At 38.4% G+C, this 13,065-nt stretch overlaps 1 protein-coding gene across 3 annotated transcripts in view; it reads right to left on the bottom strand.

Annotated features, from left to right (window-relative positions):
- Positions 1–13,065, bottom strand: part of LOC308218076 (macrophage mannose receptor 1-like) — a 57,013-nt gene that overhangs the window by 26,301 nt on the left and 17,647 nt on the right. For all 3 annotated transcript variants that reach the window (XM_080611680.1, XM_080611682.1, XM_080611681.1), the window contains 5 exons: positions 8,102–8,284; positions 4,769–4,926; positions 3,713–3,826; positions 2,290–2,405; positions 928–1,076 (listed from right to left, as the gene is read on the bottom strand). In XM_080611680.1, the coding sequence (XP_080467806.1) occupies positions 928–1,076; positions 2,290–2,405; positions 3,713–3,826; positions 4,769–4,926; positions 8,102–8,284 (720 nt within the window). The remainder of the gene's footprint in view (positions 1–927; positions 1,077–2,289; positions 2,406–3,712; positions 3,827–4,768; positions 4,927–8,101; positions 8,285–13,065) is intronic.

Genomic DNA, 13,065 nt, shown 5'->3' with positions numbered 1-13,065 from the left:
ATGAACACTAGATCTTTTCATGTTTCTTCCAACCCAAACCATTCCGTGATTTTATGATTCCAATACATAAAGAAAGAAAAAAAAAAAAAAAAAAAAGATATCAAAAACAACAACAACAACAAAAATTCTGGGGTTCATCCACATTGGAGATACTGAATTATGCCTCACAACAAATCATCTCCAGTGGCTGACTCCAGCAACATCATGACCTTCGATCGAACAAATCCTCCCCTAAAACTGAAGATGCAGTTAAGAGCTAGTTTCTCAAATTTGTCTAATCTGACTATGGTTTTCAAAAAATGAACTTGCTATATATTAGCTTATTACTGCCTTGGTGGTCTACATAGCCTTACCTTAGAACAGGAAAAAAAAAAAGCAATGTTTTCATCAACAAAACTCAGTAAAGAAGGAAATCACAATTGATCTAGCAAAGATATTAATTAAAAAAAAAAAATTAAACACAAATCTTGCCTTGGCCGTCTTGTCCTTCCCCACAATCCCATTTTCTCTAGGACCAGAAACAAGATGCTTCATGCATGCTGTGATCTCACACACCTCAGACCGTGCAGTGATCAAGTACACTATGAAATATGACTGAACAGGCAGGACTTGCAAGCAGGGTGCAGTATGCCAGCGGAGAATGCACTTCCAGAGTAGTACAGACACAAACTTTCCCAGAACAGACACAAATCAGAAACTTGATCTCAGTTTAAAGTTTCTTCCCAAGCTCATGTTGAAAACTCATTTCAGCACTAAACAGGAAGTCAGTGACAGGATTTCATGCTTGAAAAAACACCCAGGTATATTTGAGAGCAATTAGTCATTATACCACCAAGTGAGAACTATAGAATGAAGTAAAAAAATTCAAGTAGTGAGCAGTGTATTTTGGGCACTGACCTTCATTAAACAGTACAGAGCCATACCTACCCGGCATTTCAGAATTCCAGTGTGTAAATAAAACAGATTCACCATTAGCCCACTTAAAAGTTCCCTTTTCTTCTACATCTGAAAGTCCAATCCAAAAGTATCTTTCTGTTCTCAGCCCAACCAGGCTCGTCAGATAGGCTTGTTCATACCTGTTCCAAAGAACACAACTGTTAAATTAATACTGTTAAATTAATTTTTAAAATTACTAAAAGCTTGTTATTTTCACAGGACTACTGCTGTACCTTCTTGAAAGCACAGTTTGGATGGATTTACTTCAACAAAGCACATAACAAAACATTACATAACAGATATTTTGTAAGCCTCAATAACAGAGTATTTTGCCTTCTCTTCAGATGTCCAGTAAAGACAGATAATCAGACTGAAATGAAATTGGTGGGAAAGAAGAAACCTGACATGACCTACGTGTTACACCACTGTATTTTTTTGAGATTTTCCAGTAGCCTTGTGTTTTACCGACTTCTTGCTACAGCCAAATCCAAAACTGGAAAAGGAATCTCAGCATTATTGTTGAAATATACAAAAATTGAGGCTAGAGTAGTATAATACTATATTATCAAACTAAGGATCACTACAAATTAGATCCAACGATCATTCAAGAAAAGTCATGTTTAGGAAACAAACCTATGTAGAGGTAACATCTGTCACAGTTTATTATGGTGTTTAAACAAACAGCTCTTAAGAAATCAAAGTAAATAAGTCTCCCCTTAACAATGTATAGTCTGAAGACCACATTAATATTAAACCATTTTTATGACAGCTGCAGAGCTACCTATATTTAGAGAGCTACCATTCCTGACAGCTAGAGTTTTCAAAGTAGAAAATATCTATTTTGATTACACAGAAACAGATTAGAGAAAGGGAAAAGCATTGAGTTAACTGCAAGCAAAATAAGCTGTTCTTATCCCTTTCATTTTCCCAGCATTCCATGTGCACCAGTTGTTCAGAGATTTAGCACACACAGAACCCTGGCCAAATTATGATGGATTTTCAGGTACCTTTTGAAAGGAATTCAGAGCCATATCTCATAATAATTGGATTCTGCATCTCTCACTCAACTAAAACTCATCTTCAAGCCACTACCATTAAAAAATAGGAAATGGAATCCTTTCTTTCCCCTTGACATAACCATCTACATCAATACTGATTTCACAGTTATCACCTATTTTTACTATAAACTGAATTCCTGGATTTGAATTACATGCAAAAACTGTGAGAAGCTCTGTATCTACAGATAGCTGTCCTTTCAAGCAAGATGTTTGTCCGGATCAGAGTATGATATTCAGATGATGCCAGATGTTAAATCTTCATGTGATCCCCTAATGCAAGTAGCCTTTTACATACCTGTCTTCAATAGTTGCTAAAAAGGCCTGATGCCTTCCACAGGTTTGATTCGCTTGAGAAAATGATACAAATGTATTTCCAATGAAGTAACAATAAAAACCATGTCTTTTCCAACCCTGTCAAAATAAACATTAAATGATCATGTATGTTGCAGCTTTTCTAAACTTCTTGAAAAAAAAAAAGGAAAATACGCCACTATCAGCTAACAATTAGACAAAGGAACAACCGACACAGAGAGATTGTAAACAAGCAAGATCAAAGCTTTTTAACATATTATTTTTCACATATTATGATTTTTAATCAGTGCATTCCATTTACAAAGGCAGAAGAGGCTTTGCTGTGTACCTTTAGTGCTCAGTATAGGATTATAACTAGCACATAGGCACCGTGCAATCATGAGAATAGTCTTGAGAAGCAAATTTCAGCTTTGCTTTTCAGAAAGGGAATGACACCTCAAACAATTTTGTTTATTATCAACTAACATTAAAACACTCTTCTAATATTTTGTCATTCAAATGTCATTAATTCTGAAATACGCTCTGAAGTTTGCTGTGACTAGCCACAATTCACACAAATTGTCTTCTAATGGTTTTCAATTTCTCACCTATGAGAGGCTTTTGTCTATGAGCATGTACTTAGTTCTCCAGGCAACGATAACATCCAAAAGCATTAGGAGCTCTCTATCTTTCTCAGCAGTTGAATATTTGCAAGCTTTCCAGATACCCTTACAAATACTAGGAATAAATATCAAAGACTTTCTCTGCAGCTGTGTAAAGCAGACTTGGGAGAAGAGGCAATTTCTTCATGGAAGACAAAAAACCAGTCAGATTCCCTATGACATAAGAAATTACAGTAGGTTTTTTGGAATTACTGAATGTTATGTTACCAGAAGGCAAACATTACCAAATAAACAATAGATCAACTGGCAGTTTAGAAGGAGCACAATGGATTCATTTTGTTCAGGCACTCATAACAAATTCTTCAAAGTAGAGAGCACTGCCAGAGACCACAGCAAAGCCTAGAGAATAATATGTAGGCAAACACACCCTTCCTGCTATGAATAATTTTAAAGAAAATTGTAGGCAGAGCTGAACAGCAACTGCTGGTACAGGTCAATTCCATAGGAAGGCCTGAGTGCCAGTTGAGCGAAAATGGCCAGCTGCAGGGACTACAGGTTTGAGTTTTGGTTTAAGTTTCGAAAAAAGTAAGGGAGAATCAAGAGCCAAATGACAGTCATGGCCTAGATTTATTCATATGCTAATGAATGCCTATCTCACCTGCCCTAGAAATCAGTAGGCCAGATGTTCTGATAATGACAACACGGAACCCATTTTTCCTGTTTAATCTGTGATGTAGGTGTCATTTTCTCCTCTTAACCATTCCTAGCAGCCTATTCAGATCAGACTACTTTTTCTTCACTTACCCTCTGGCAGCCCATGTCAATAATTTCCTCTTCTGTATGACCTTCTGACATGGGTTTCCTTTTACAGATGTAGCCAATTCTCTTTTCGCAAGAATGGTCTGCCCAAAATCCATCCTGAACATAAGACCAGAACATTAGTCAAGTGGGATCTAATCTTCAAAAAAGGTGCTCTATGCTTTTATGTCTTTAATGATTTTTTACTAGCTTTATAAGAAGCAAAACCTACATCTAAGTTCAGTACTTAACTCCAACCTCATTCCAACCTATTTTTACTGGCTGATTTGCCAATCAAACACCTTCGATTATCACAAAGAGGAAAAATAGCATTTTGCAACATCACACACAGACTGACTTTCACACCAGCTATTATCTCAGTTTCTGCAGTACACCTGGTCAGCAATTATTGCCACATTCCAAAAGGCAGCCGTTTCAAAGCAGCCTTTTAATTGTAGGCATACAGTCACTCAGTAAAGGCTTCTACTAATGCCACTGCCAACTAATTTTCTCATAGCTTTGCATGAGCAGTGCAAATGCAAGCATAACATCTAATCCACCTAGACCTGAGATTTATAACTTTGCCTAGAACAAGAAAATGAAGGCTTCTGTTTTCTTCTAAAGATAATATAAAGATGATATTTCTCTCCAACACATTAAAAACTATTAGTGCAATTTCTAAAGCTAGGTGTGTATCTCATATTCAGTCACAGCAGAAAAAATTCAAACATACCCAAAATGCCTTGGTAGCTTACTGAAGAAAAGCATTTGCATGTCCATGTACTTGACAGGGAAATTAAAAGTCTTATTAAAAAAGCCCACGCGCACAAATTGAAATCCAGAAATATGGATGCTGGAGGCAAGGAAAGCCACCACTTGCCTGCTTCCCAGGGAAGACAACACAAACAAAGGAGATCCTTTCTCAAAAATAATAACGTATAAGACTCTAAAATAGGCTGCTTCAAACAGTAATATCCCCTACTTTGTAGCTCTTGCATAGAAAAAAGCCCAACTGATATATAGAATTATAAGGTAATTAATTCAATAACTACATGACTTTACCTTTCCTTTCATAACAACACAGTCCTCTTGCCTGTTGTTTGCATGAGTGGGTTCTCCACGAAGCCACTTGGTATAGGTGACAGGTGTCCCATCACTCCATTCAAAATACATCTGAACCTTGAGGTCATTCAGCCCAATCCACAGCTCATCAGATGGCTCTAAAATGTACAGTTAACAAGGCTGACAGCAGTCGTTTTACACAATGTGAATTTTTATCTTTATAGAACACAAAATAATTTATTCTCAGGAAGTTTAAAAGGCAGTCAGGAAATTAAGGCTCCCCGTTTCAAAAAGAGGGCAGATCATTCCTCATATACACACTCCAGTCAGTATTATTTATTTCTAGTCTGCTATCCAACCTATGGTAAAGGCAGCAGGTGCTTCCTTTTGCCTACTGCACTATGACTTAGATCACACTGATCAGCTACATGCACAGTCCTTTCCTTAGATAGCAGTCTATCCAAGCAGAGTAGGAACTATTTGGTTGCTAGAATTTACTCATTATGATTATTTTTCACTGACAAGGAAACTACTTTCTAAGAGGTTTTTTTCCACTGCTTATTACCTTGCATTTTTACAACCCATCTACAGCACTCAGAGCTTTTTCCTGTTCAGTTTATTATCATAGTTCTTGCCTTCTTCTGTAAGTTTTCCTCTAACATCCTCTATCCAGACTGACCACAGTCAACCTGACAACGAAATCACTCACGGAAATGAAAAATGGGATTGTAAGCCCACCCAAAAAGACTTCAGCTGCAGGAATGGGTCTCATAATGAAACAACTTCTTTTCCATTGCTGCTGTGACAAGCGACAGAAGTGCTTGTAAAAGACTTAAAAGACATAACCCTGAGGCAATCCTTTCTGATTAACACATTTCAGATGAAGTTTTCCTAGATACCCCCCATAACTTCAAACTCTCCTGTGACATTTCTCCCATCTGCTAGTTACAGTAACATGGAGGCTTCCCATTTTGACCAACCAAGCTGCTGCAAAAATCACCCTGCCAACCTGACACTTTTAAGGGAGTCAATTCTCTCTCCTTTCTCTTTCCCTTCCTTCTCTCCCATCTTTACTATACCTAAGTATGATCAGCCCTCATAGTTCATACATACTGTTCTTACCATCTCTCCCTTAATAAGAGCTCAGATTCACAGGACATCAAGCTTCATTTTCAAACAAGCACCTTTATCTCTTCCTTCAGACTGCTCTTCATGTTCAGAAGTCCCCCAACATCACATCTCAGTACCCCCCCTTTAAACTCTCCTCTGCAAGCAAAATTGAAACCTATTCCAGTTCCACTGCCCATCATGCTCTCATTCCTTCCTTGGCTACCTCCATCCATACTCTATTTTCTTTTCTTTTTGTTTAGTTATATGTTAAAATCTTGCTGTCTGTGTTTATTGAGCACTTAATAAAGCAAATGCCCCATTCATAGCCAGAACCTACTTTAGTGGGCTCACATCACAGTAATATGAGCAATAAACAGCTTTCTTCAACAAGGTTATTACATCAAAGTCTTCCACTTAGGCCATGCAAATCAGAAATGGCCAAGAGCCATTTTTGGCTCTGTGAAGCCCCTTCTTACATAACATTTTCTCCCTAAAGAAGAAATGATGTCATGGCATTTTGCAGTCACCTCTAAAGCTAAGACTAAATACTAAGACTAAATACTAAGAAATTTTTCCCCCAGCCACTTGTAAATAAGCTGTTTTCTACTCTCTCAGACATGCAATGGGCCACAATTGTGCCATATCACATGCTGGACTTCTGTGTAAACATCCAGAATGCACTTCTTTATTCTTCTTCATGTTCCTCTCTAAAGTTCTCCTTTGTGGGTAATGACAATGAAAGTTCGACTACTATGACAATACTCATTCTCATTGTACCCCTTCTGCCATTGTTTTATCACGGGACTGTGAAATGTTTGGCACAAAGATAGGCTTTCGTTCCTTCTGTAAGGCAGAGTTCTGATGAAAACAAGATTTTCTAGGCACTGCAATACATGGTGTTCTCATCTCAGTGGTGAACAAGGGTAATCTGATACTGTCATAAACTGCCTTAAAAGGCTTCTTTAGTTGTTCCAGTTTTACTCCTCTGAAAAGAATGCTTTCAAAATAGGCCGCTGCAGTGAGTATGCCATATGTGAGAAGCCTGGTTTCCTTCAGGACTATTTGCCCTTCAGAAACATTCACTTTTTACTTTGGAGAAGGCATTAAAGTATGAAAAAATCTGTTTCCAAGGAGTAAGGCGAAAATGCAACTTATTTCCTTTAGAAAATGAAGGAAGAGCCTAACTTATTTCAAATGTCCTACTGTCTCATCAGGAGGTCTCACCTTTCTCAACAATCTCCTTTGAAAGAGTAAAAGTTTCATGTTCATGAAAAAACAACAAATCACTCTTTCAGGAATGTGAAGACAAGCACAAGTTGCTGTGGAGTTGGCTAGGATATAAAACTAAAACATATTAGCTATTTTATGTTTTCCACACCAAGACTGCTGTTAACACTGAAGCTCAAAGCAGCTTACTGCACTTTCTCTAAATCACACTTACCTGGCACTAAAAGCACATATAAGATCAGTTACTGCAAAGATGGATACATAGGTGTGAACATGCTGCTCACATCAAAAAGCAGTAACTGATCCTGCATGCAAAATCAGGTTCATGTACAGCAACAGCAACCACAAAACTGCCTCAGTGTCAGCATGGTTTCACCTCCTGGAATGAACACACAGCATCCATAGCCTAACTTGCCTGGCAAAAACCAGATTGTGTGCTCAGAATCTAAGCACCTAAATACCATATTTAATTTGTGGCACATCTGAATCCACATACTGGGACAGAGAGCTTCCTTTTTCAGAAGAAACACAAGCAGCGTGACTTGGAGAATAAGGGCATGGCAGTGCTGGTAATAGGACCCAGATCTTCCCAAACTGTCTTTGACCAACAGACTTTGCTTCCCCTCATCTATCTCTGCAGATCAATAGTAAAAATCTTTACAGCTTCTGAAAAAGTTGAAAACTGTTTTAATCTGTATAAAAAGAGGTAGAAGCAGATCCTAAAAAATAGAAGTTTGGGTTTGATGCAACCCACAACAGTGACCACAGCTTCTCTGTGTCAGTAGAGTTTGCTTAGTTTTTGTGATCTTATTGTATGTTTTTTCTTTCAAAGATTCTTTTTAATTTAAAATTTAACATCTCCTGCAATCAGTGATCAGGACAATTATTTTTATTTTTTTAAAACAGTCTCTTCCTTTTATTAAAAGCCAAAATACATTGAAAACTCTTTATTTTCTCAGTATAAACATATATATGTTATTGTAACAAAATACTCACGGTACCCAAGCTGAGAAATAACAAAGCTGTACTCTTCAACATTATGGATGCTTGTCAGATCCCCATCCTCTTTCCTGCAAGATGTTAAGGCATCTTTCCATATTTTGGGGTCCCTGTGAATTATGTAACAGTGACCAGCATATGATATCCATTGATCAGGACATCTAATAGGCACATTAGTCTCTGAAAAGAAAAATTACCATGAAGAGTCTCAGAATTCTATTCTTAACTAAAGACTTAAAACCACATAAGGAAAGATTTAGCAGCACAGCTGAAAAATACATACAGGGATAATAAACTGATTGCATAAGTAAAACTTATGAAACTTACAGATTTCTTTTACACACTACAGTTGCAAATGCTTGCACCTTTGTTGTGGTTTAAGCCCACCCGTAAATCAGACCACGCAGTCTCTGTCTCACTCCCCCTTTCCCCACCCCTGCTCCCAGAGGGATGGGGAGGAGAATTAAAAGAATGTAACTCCCACGGGTTGAGATAAGAACAGTCCAGTAACTAAGGTATAAAACAAACCACTGCTGCTGCCACCAATAATAATAATGATAAGGGAAATAACAAGGGAAGAGAATACAACCGCTCACCACACACCAACCAATACCCAGCCCGACCAAGCAGTGATCTAGCCCTTCTGGGTAACTGCCCCCAGTTTATATACTGGGCATGACGTGCTGTGGTATGGAATACCTCTTTGGCTAGTGTGGGTCAGGTGTCCTGTCTCTGCTTCCTCCTGGTTTCCCATCCTCCCTGGCAGAGCATGAGACTCACAAAATCCTTGGTCAGAGTAAACATTACTTAGCAGCAACTAAAAACATCGGTGTTATCAGCACTGTTCCCAGGCCGAAAGTCAAAAACACAGCACTGCACCAGCTACTAAGAAGGAGAAAAATGACTGCAACTGCTGAACCCAGGACAACCTTGTGAAAAGCCAGAATTAAAAATTACCTTAAAACACAGGTTTGACCTTTAGATGCATACATAAATGCTAAAATGTAGTTTTCAAAGCAGTGCTTTACCATTTTCCTCCACTCATGTTAGCATTTCTCTTCTTCTTCCTTGCTGTATAGCTGTATGTTAAGAACCTGGACTTACAAAACATATTTCTGAGGGTATTTTTTCCCCCAAACCTTGGGCATTTTATGGATTAGCCCCATTTACTAGACTAGCAAAATAAAAATAAATGGTTCTACAGGATCATGAGGAAACACAAGTTAGAATACCGCTTTTCAGAATCCTTTTTAAAACTTCATTGAGAAAATTATACTAAGTAAATAATTTATGCTTAAAACTCACTTTTAAAAGTTCAACAGAACAGCACCAGAGTACTGCCAGCAACCACACTGGTGTTCAGCAAACAATTCAGCCTTGGGAGGAGTGCCACCGGAATACATAATAAAAAGAATATTGCTGTTGTAGAAACAAATTATGATCCTTGCAGCACTTTTTTTAAAATCAACAGATGGGTTTAGCAAACACCAGTATACAGAGTAGAACAGGGTAGCAGGTTTGCTAAAAAGTCTTTTGGCAAAAAGTACTTGTGTATGGCAGGGAACAGAAGCAATGTATTTGTGCATAACAGTGGGATATATCCTGTAGTACAAATCCAAAGCTATGACCAGTCAGGCCCAGGTTGTGAGCACATATCGTCTTTCAGCTTGAGTATGCTGATGATGCCTCTCTACTCTGCTCTTGTGAGACCTCACTTGGAGCATTGTGTACAGTTCTGGTGTCCTCAACATAAAAAGGACATGGAACTGTTGGAACAAGTCCAGAGGAGGGCCACGAGGATGATCAGGGGACTGGAGCACCTCCCGTATGGAGACAGGCTGAGAAAGTTGGGGCTGTTCAGCCTGGAGAAGAGAAGGCTGCGTGGAGACCTCATAGCAGCCTTCCAGTATCTGAAGGGGGCCTATAAGGATGCTGGGGAGGGACTCCTCATCAGGGACTGTAGTGACAGGACAAGGGGTAATGGGTTAAAACTTAAACAGGGGAAGTTTAGATTGGATATAAGGAAGAAGTTCTTTACTATAAGGGTGGTGAGGCGCTGGAATGGGTTGCCCAGGGAAGTCGTGAATGCTCCATCCCTGGCGGTGTTCAAGGCCAGGTTGGACAGATCCTTGGGTGGCATGGTTTAGTGTGAGGTGTCCCTGCCCATGGCAGGGAGGTTGGAACTAGATGATCTTAGGGTCCTTTCCAACCCTAACTATTCTATGATTCTATGATTAGTAGTTACTTAGTGACACAATACAGATTCCTAGCACAGCTGTAAACAGTGTCTGCTGCCTGCCGACCTGCCTCAAAAAAGTGCTAGCATGTTCTCACAAAGTTTAAGTAAAACTGAACTTTATGTCCTCAGGATAAGGGGGCTCAGAGCCTTGTCACAGCCGTGTTAATCTCATCTCAGGAGAGTAAGAACTGGAATAGAGAGTGGGGGAATCCCAGAAAAACAATATGAATGTGTGTAGTGGTATTCGGAGAAACAGGAGAGGGCAGAAGTGGCAAATGCTGCTAGAGGTTAGTCCAATGCTTCAGCCAGCTGCCTAATTCATCCTGGGCCTGGTCTCAGCTCTGAGCATATGCATGCTCAGAGCTAGGCATATCTGCACCTCCAATACACATAGTTCACCCTTCTGCAAACTGTAGACACTGAACAGAACAGATGTCAGCACTTCAGACATAGCTACAAAGACAGTCACAGAGGTATTTATTCCCCAGTGAGTCCATGAGACTTTTTCGGACCAGAGGAGACTGTGAGACTACTACTGTAAACATTAGAGCAGCTATGGCAGGGTTGGAGAATCTTTTGCTTACAAATCCACTAACGGCAGGGAATTTCTTGCAGGCTACCAAGAAAAGCAGTTGACAGCCTAGTTTCTTTGGTGCAGGTCTTATCGAATGACATAGCTGACGATTTTTCAGTAAGAGCAAGTCTTCAGCTCTTCATTTCCAGTACTCAGCAAAGAATTAACTCTGTGCTTACCCATTCTCCTTTTAAAGAAAATACTTGACAACACAAAGACATATATGCAATCTATCTCTTTTACCCTAATGGAAACGAGTACTACTCCCTGAACTTCATTTGACTTAAGCAAAAGAATCAATATAAATTACAAAAAATAAGATGTAACAAACAAAATCATATTAATGTGCAAAAAATTTTATCCCAAATGTCAAGCTGATGAATTTACTGTGGAATAGATCAAGATACAGAAATGAAATTTGGAAGCATAGAACGGTTATTCTTCAAATAGCAAGCAAATACTTTCGTAAACTATAAGCATGGCTTCCTGAATCCTGAAGATCTCACAGTGATTGACTTGGATGTCTAAATGGGTGAAAGCACTAGTTGAAGCTTTTATCATGATTCAGGCATTTGGATTGGCATTCAGATTTCTCTCTCTCATACACACCCTTTGTGGTCTCATAAGAGCTCACACAGGAGTCTCAACAGTGACACTAAGAGCACCTATTTCCTCTAATTGAATATTTTATGAGGTGTTTTGAAACAATACTTTGAGATCGCTACACCTGGTTGGACTGGGATGAAATCTATTTTGGTAGTGATTTGGTGGAGGTATAGAGACAGAGAGCCTTTCCTTAGAAAATTAAGATAAAAAATAGGCTAGTTTTGCAGGTTAAAATAACAGGCTTCTATTAATCCACCTTGATGTATTGCAGGGCCAATGCTTTGAAGCCCTGTGGTTCCACATCACTTAGAAGTGTACAATGACACGGCCCCCTGCTGGAAAAACCACTTCTGCTACTAAGAGAAAACCCTGTACAGCTGCTGGCTTTGTGGAAATCTTCAACTGCAACAGAAATAAATATTCTGTAACGATTTTTCTCTACTTTGTTTTGGACACAAGCATGATTATATTCTATCGTAAAATACATCCCTGTCTCACAGCCCTCACTTACTTACTGCCTTGTTACACTAAATTGTAACTTCTAGGGTTACAATTTCAAAGGATTGCCTCTGTGTTCAATGTTAAGTGCACATATGGATTTGTGATTAATTTACTTCTTGACTCAGGAGCCCCAGTCAGGAAAACATCATCTGCCATGAGTTTTCTTTACATCATAGAAGCTCAGGGCACTCAACACCTTGCGTGATCACATGCTTATTTCTTTTATGACTTCCCCCCATGGGACATTTTGGAAAATATTTTATGAAGTGAATCACTTCCAAACTCTGGTTATTCTGTCATCATGATTACTCAGCAATTTCTGTATAATTGAAAACTTTTGTTTCGTTTCTGTTTATCCTCCAAATTACTGGTAAACTGGAGAGTGGAGAAAGGGGAGAGAATAAAAAGCATACTGCAAAAGAAAGAAATGGCCATTAGACCACCCAAAGCTGAAATTAAATCTAAATAAGATAGCAGATAGTGTTGAATCGATAGCATATTTATAGGCACCAGTGTCTAAGAATTGATGTTTGATGCCTGAAAAACTGAGCTGTAGCAAACTGAACAATCTAAAACAACCTATATAAATTAAAGTATCTGGTTGTCATCAGCTGTATGCAGATACTAACAAAACTATATCTTAATTTAGGAAATAATTAGAATATGCTTTAAAGTCCTTCTCAGCTAGGCAAAAAATATGCTTGATTCCAAGAGCAAAGTTTTAATTTAATTATTAAATATTTATTCAAATATTTAATTAATGGTATAATAGCTCATTCCTGTGTGGTTTGGTTTTGTTTGGGATTTATTTTTTTTTTTCTGTTAGCAATAAAGCAAAACAAAATAGGCAGAATTCTCTGTCCTAAATGTTTTTGATTGGATTGGTTACATACTGGCAAAAGCAGAGAAAAGATTAGAAAATATGGTTTTTAAGCCAAATGTTGAACACTGAATTTCCAAAATAGTTGGTTTGTAAATAATGCATATTAGTATTTCAACTGGAAATCCTGCAATAGTATATTTTTCTGCTTCCAAAGCCTA

The sequence above is a fragment of the Psittacula echo genome (genome assembly GCF_963264785.1).
Source record: "Psittacula echo genome assembly, chromosome: 2".
Lineage (NCBI taxonomy): Eukaryota > Metazoa > Chordata > Aves > Psittaciformes > Psittacidae > Psittacula > Psittacula echo.
This window is presented reverse-complemented; position numbering and strand designations above follow the sequence as displayed.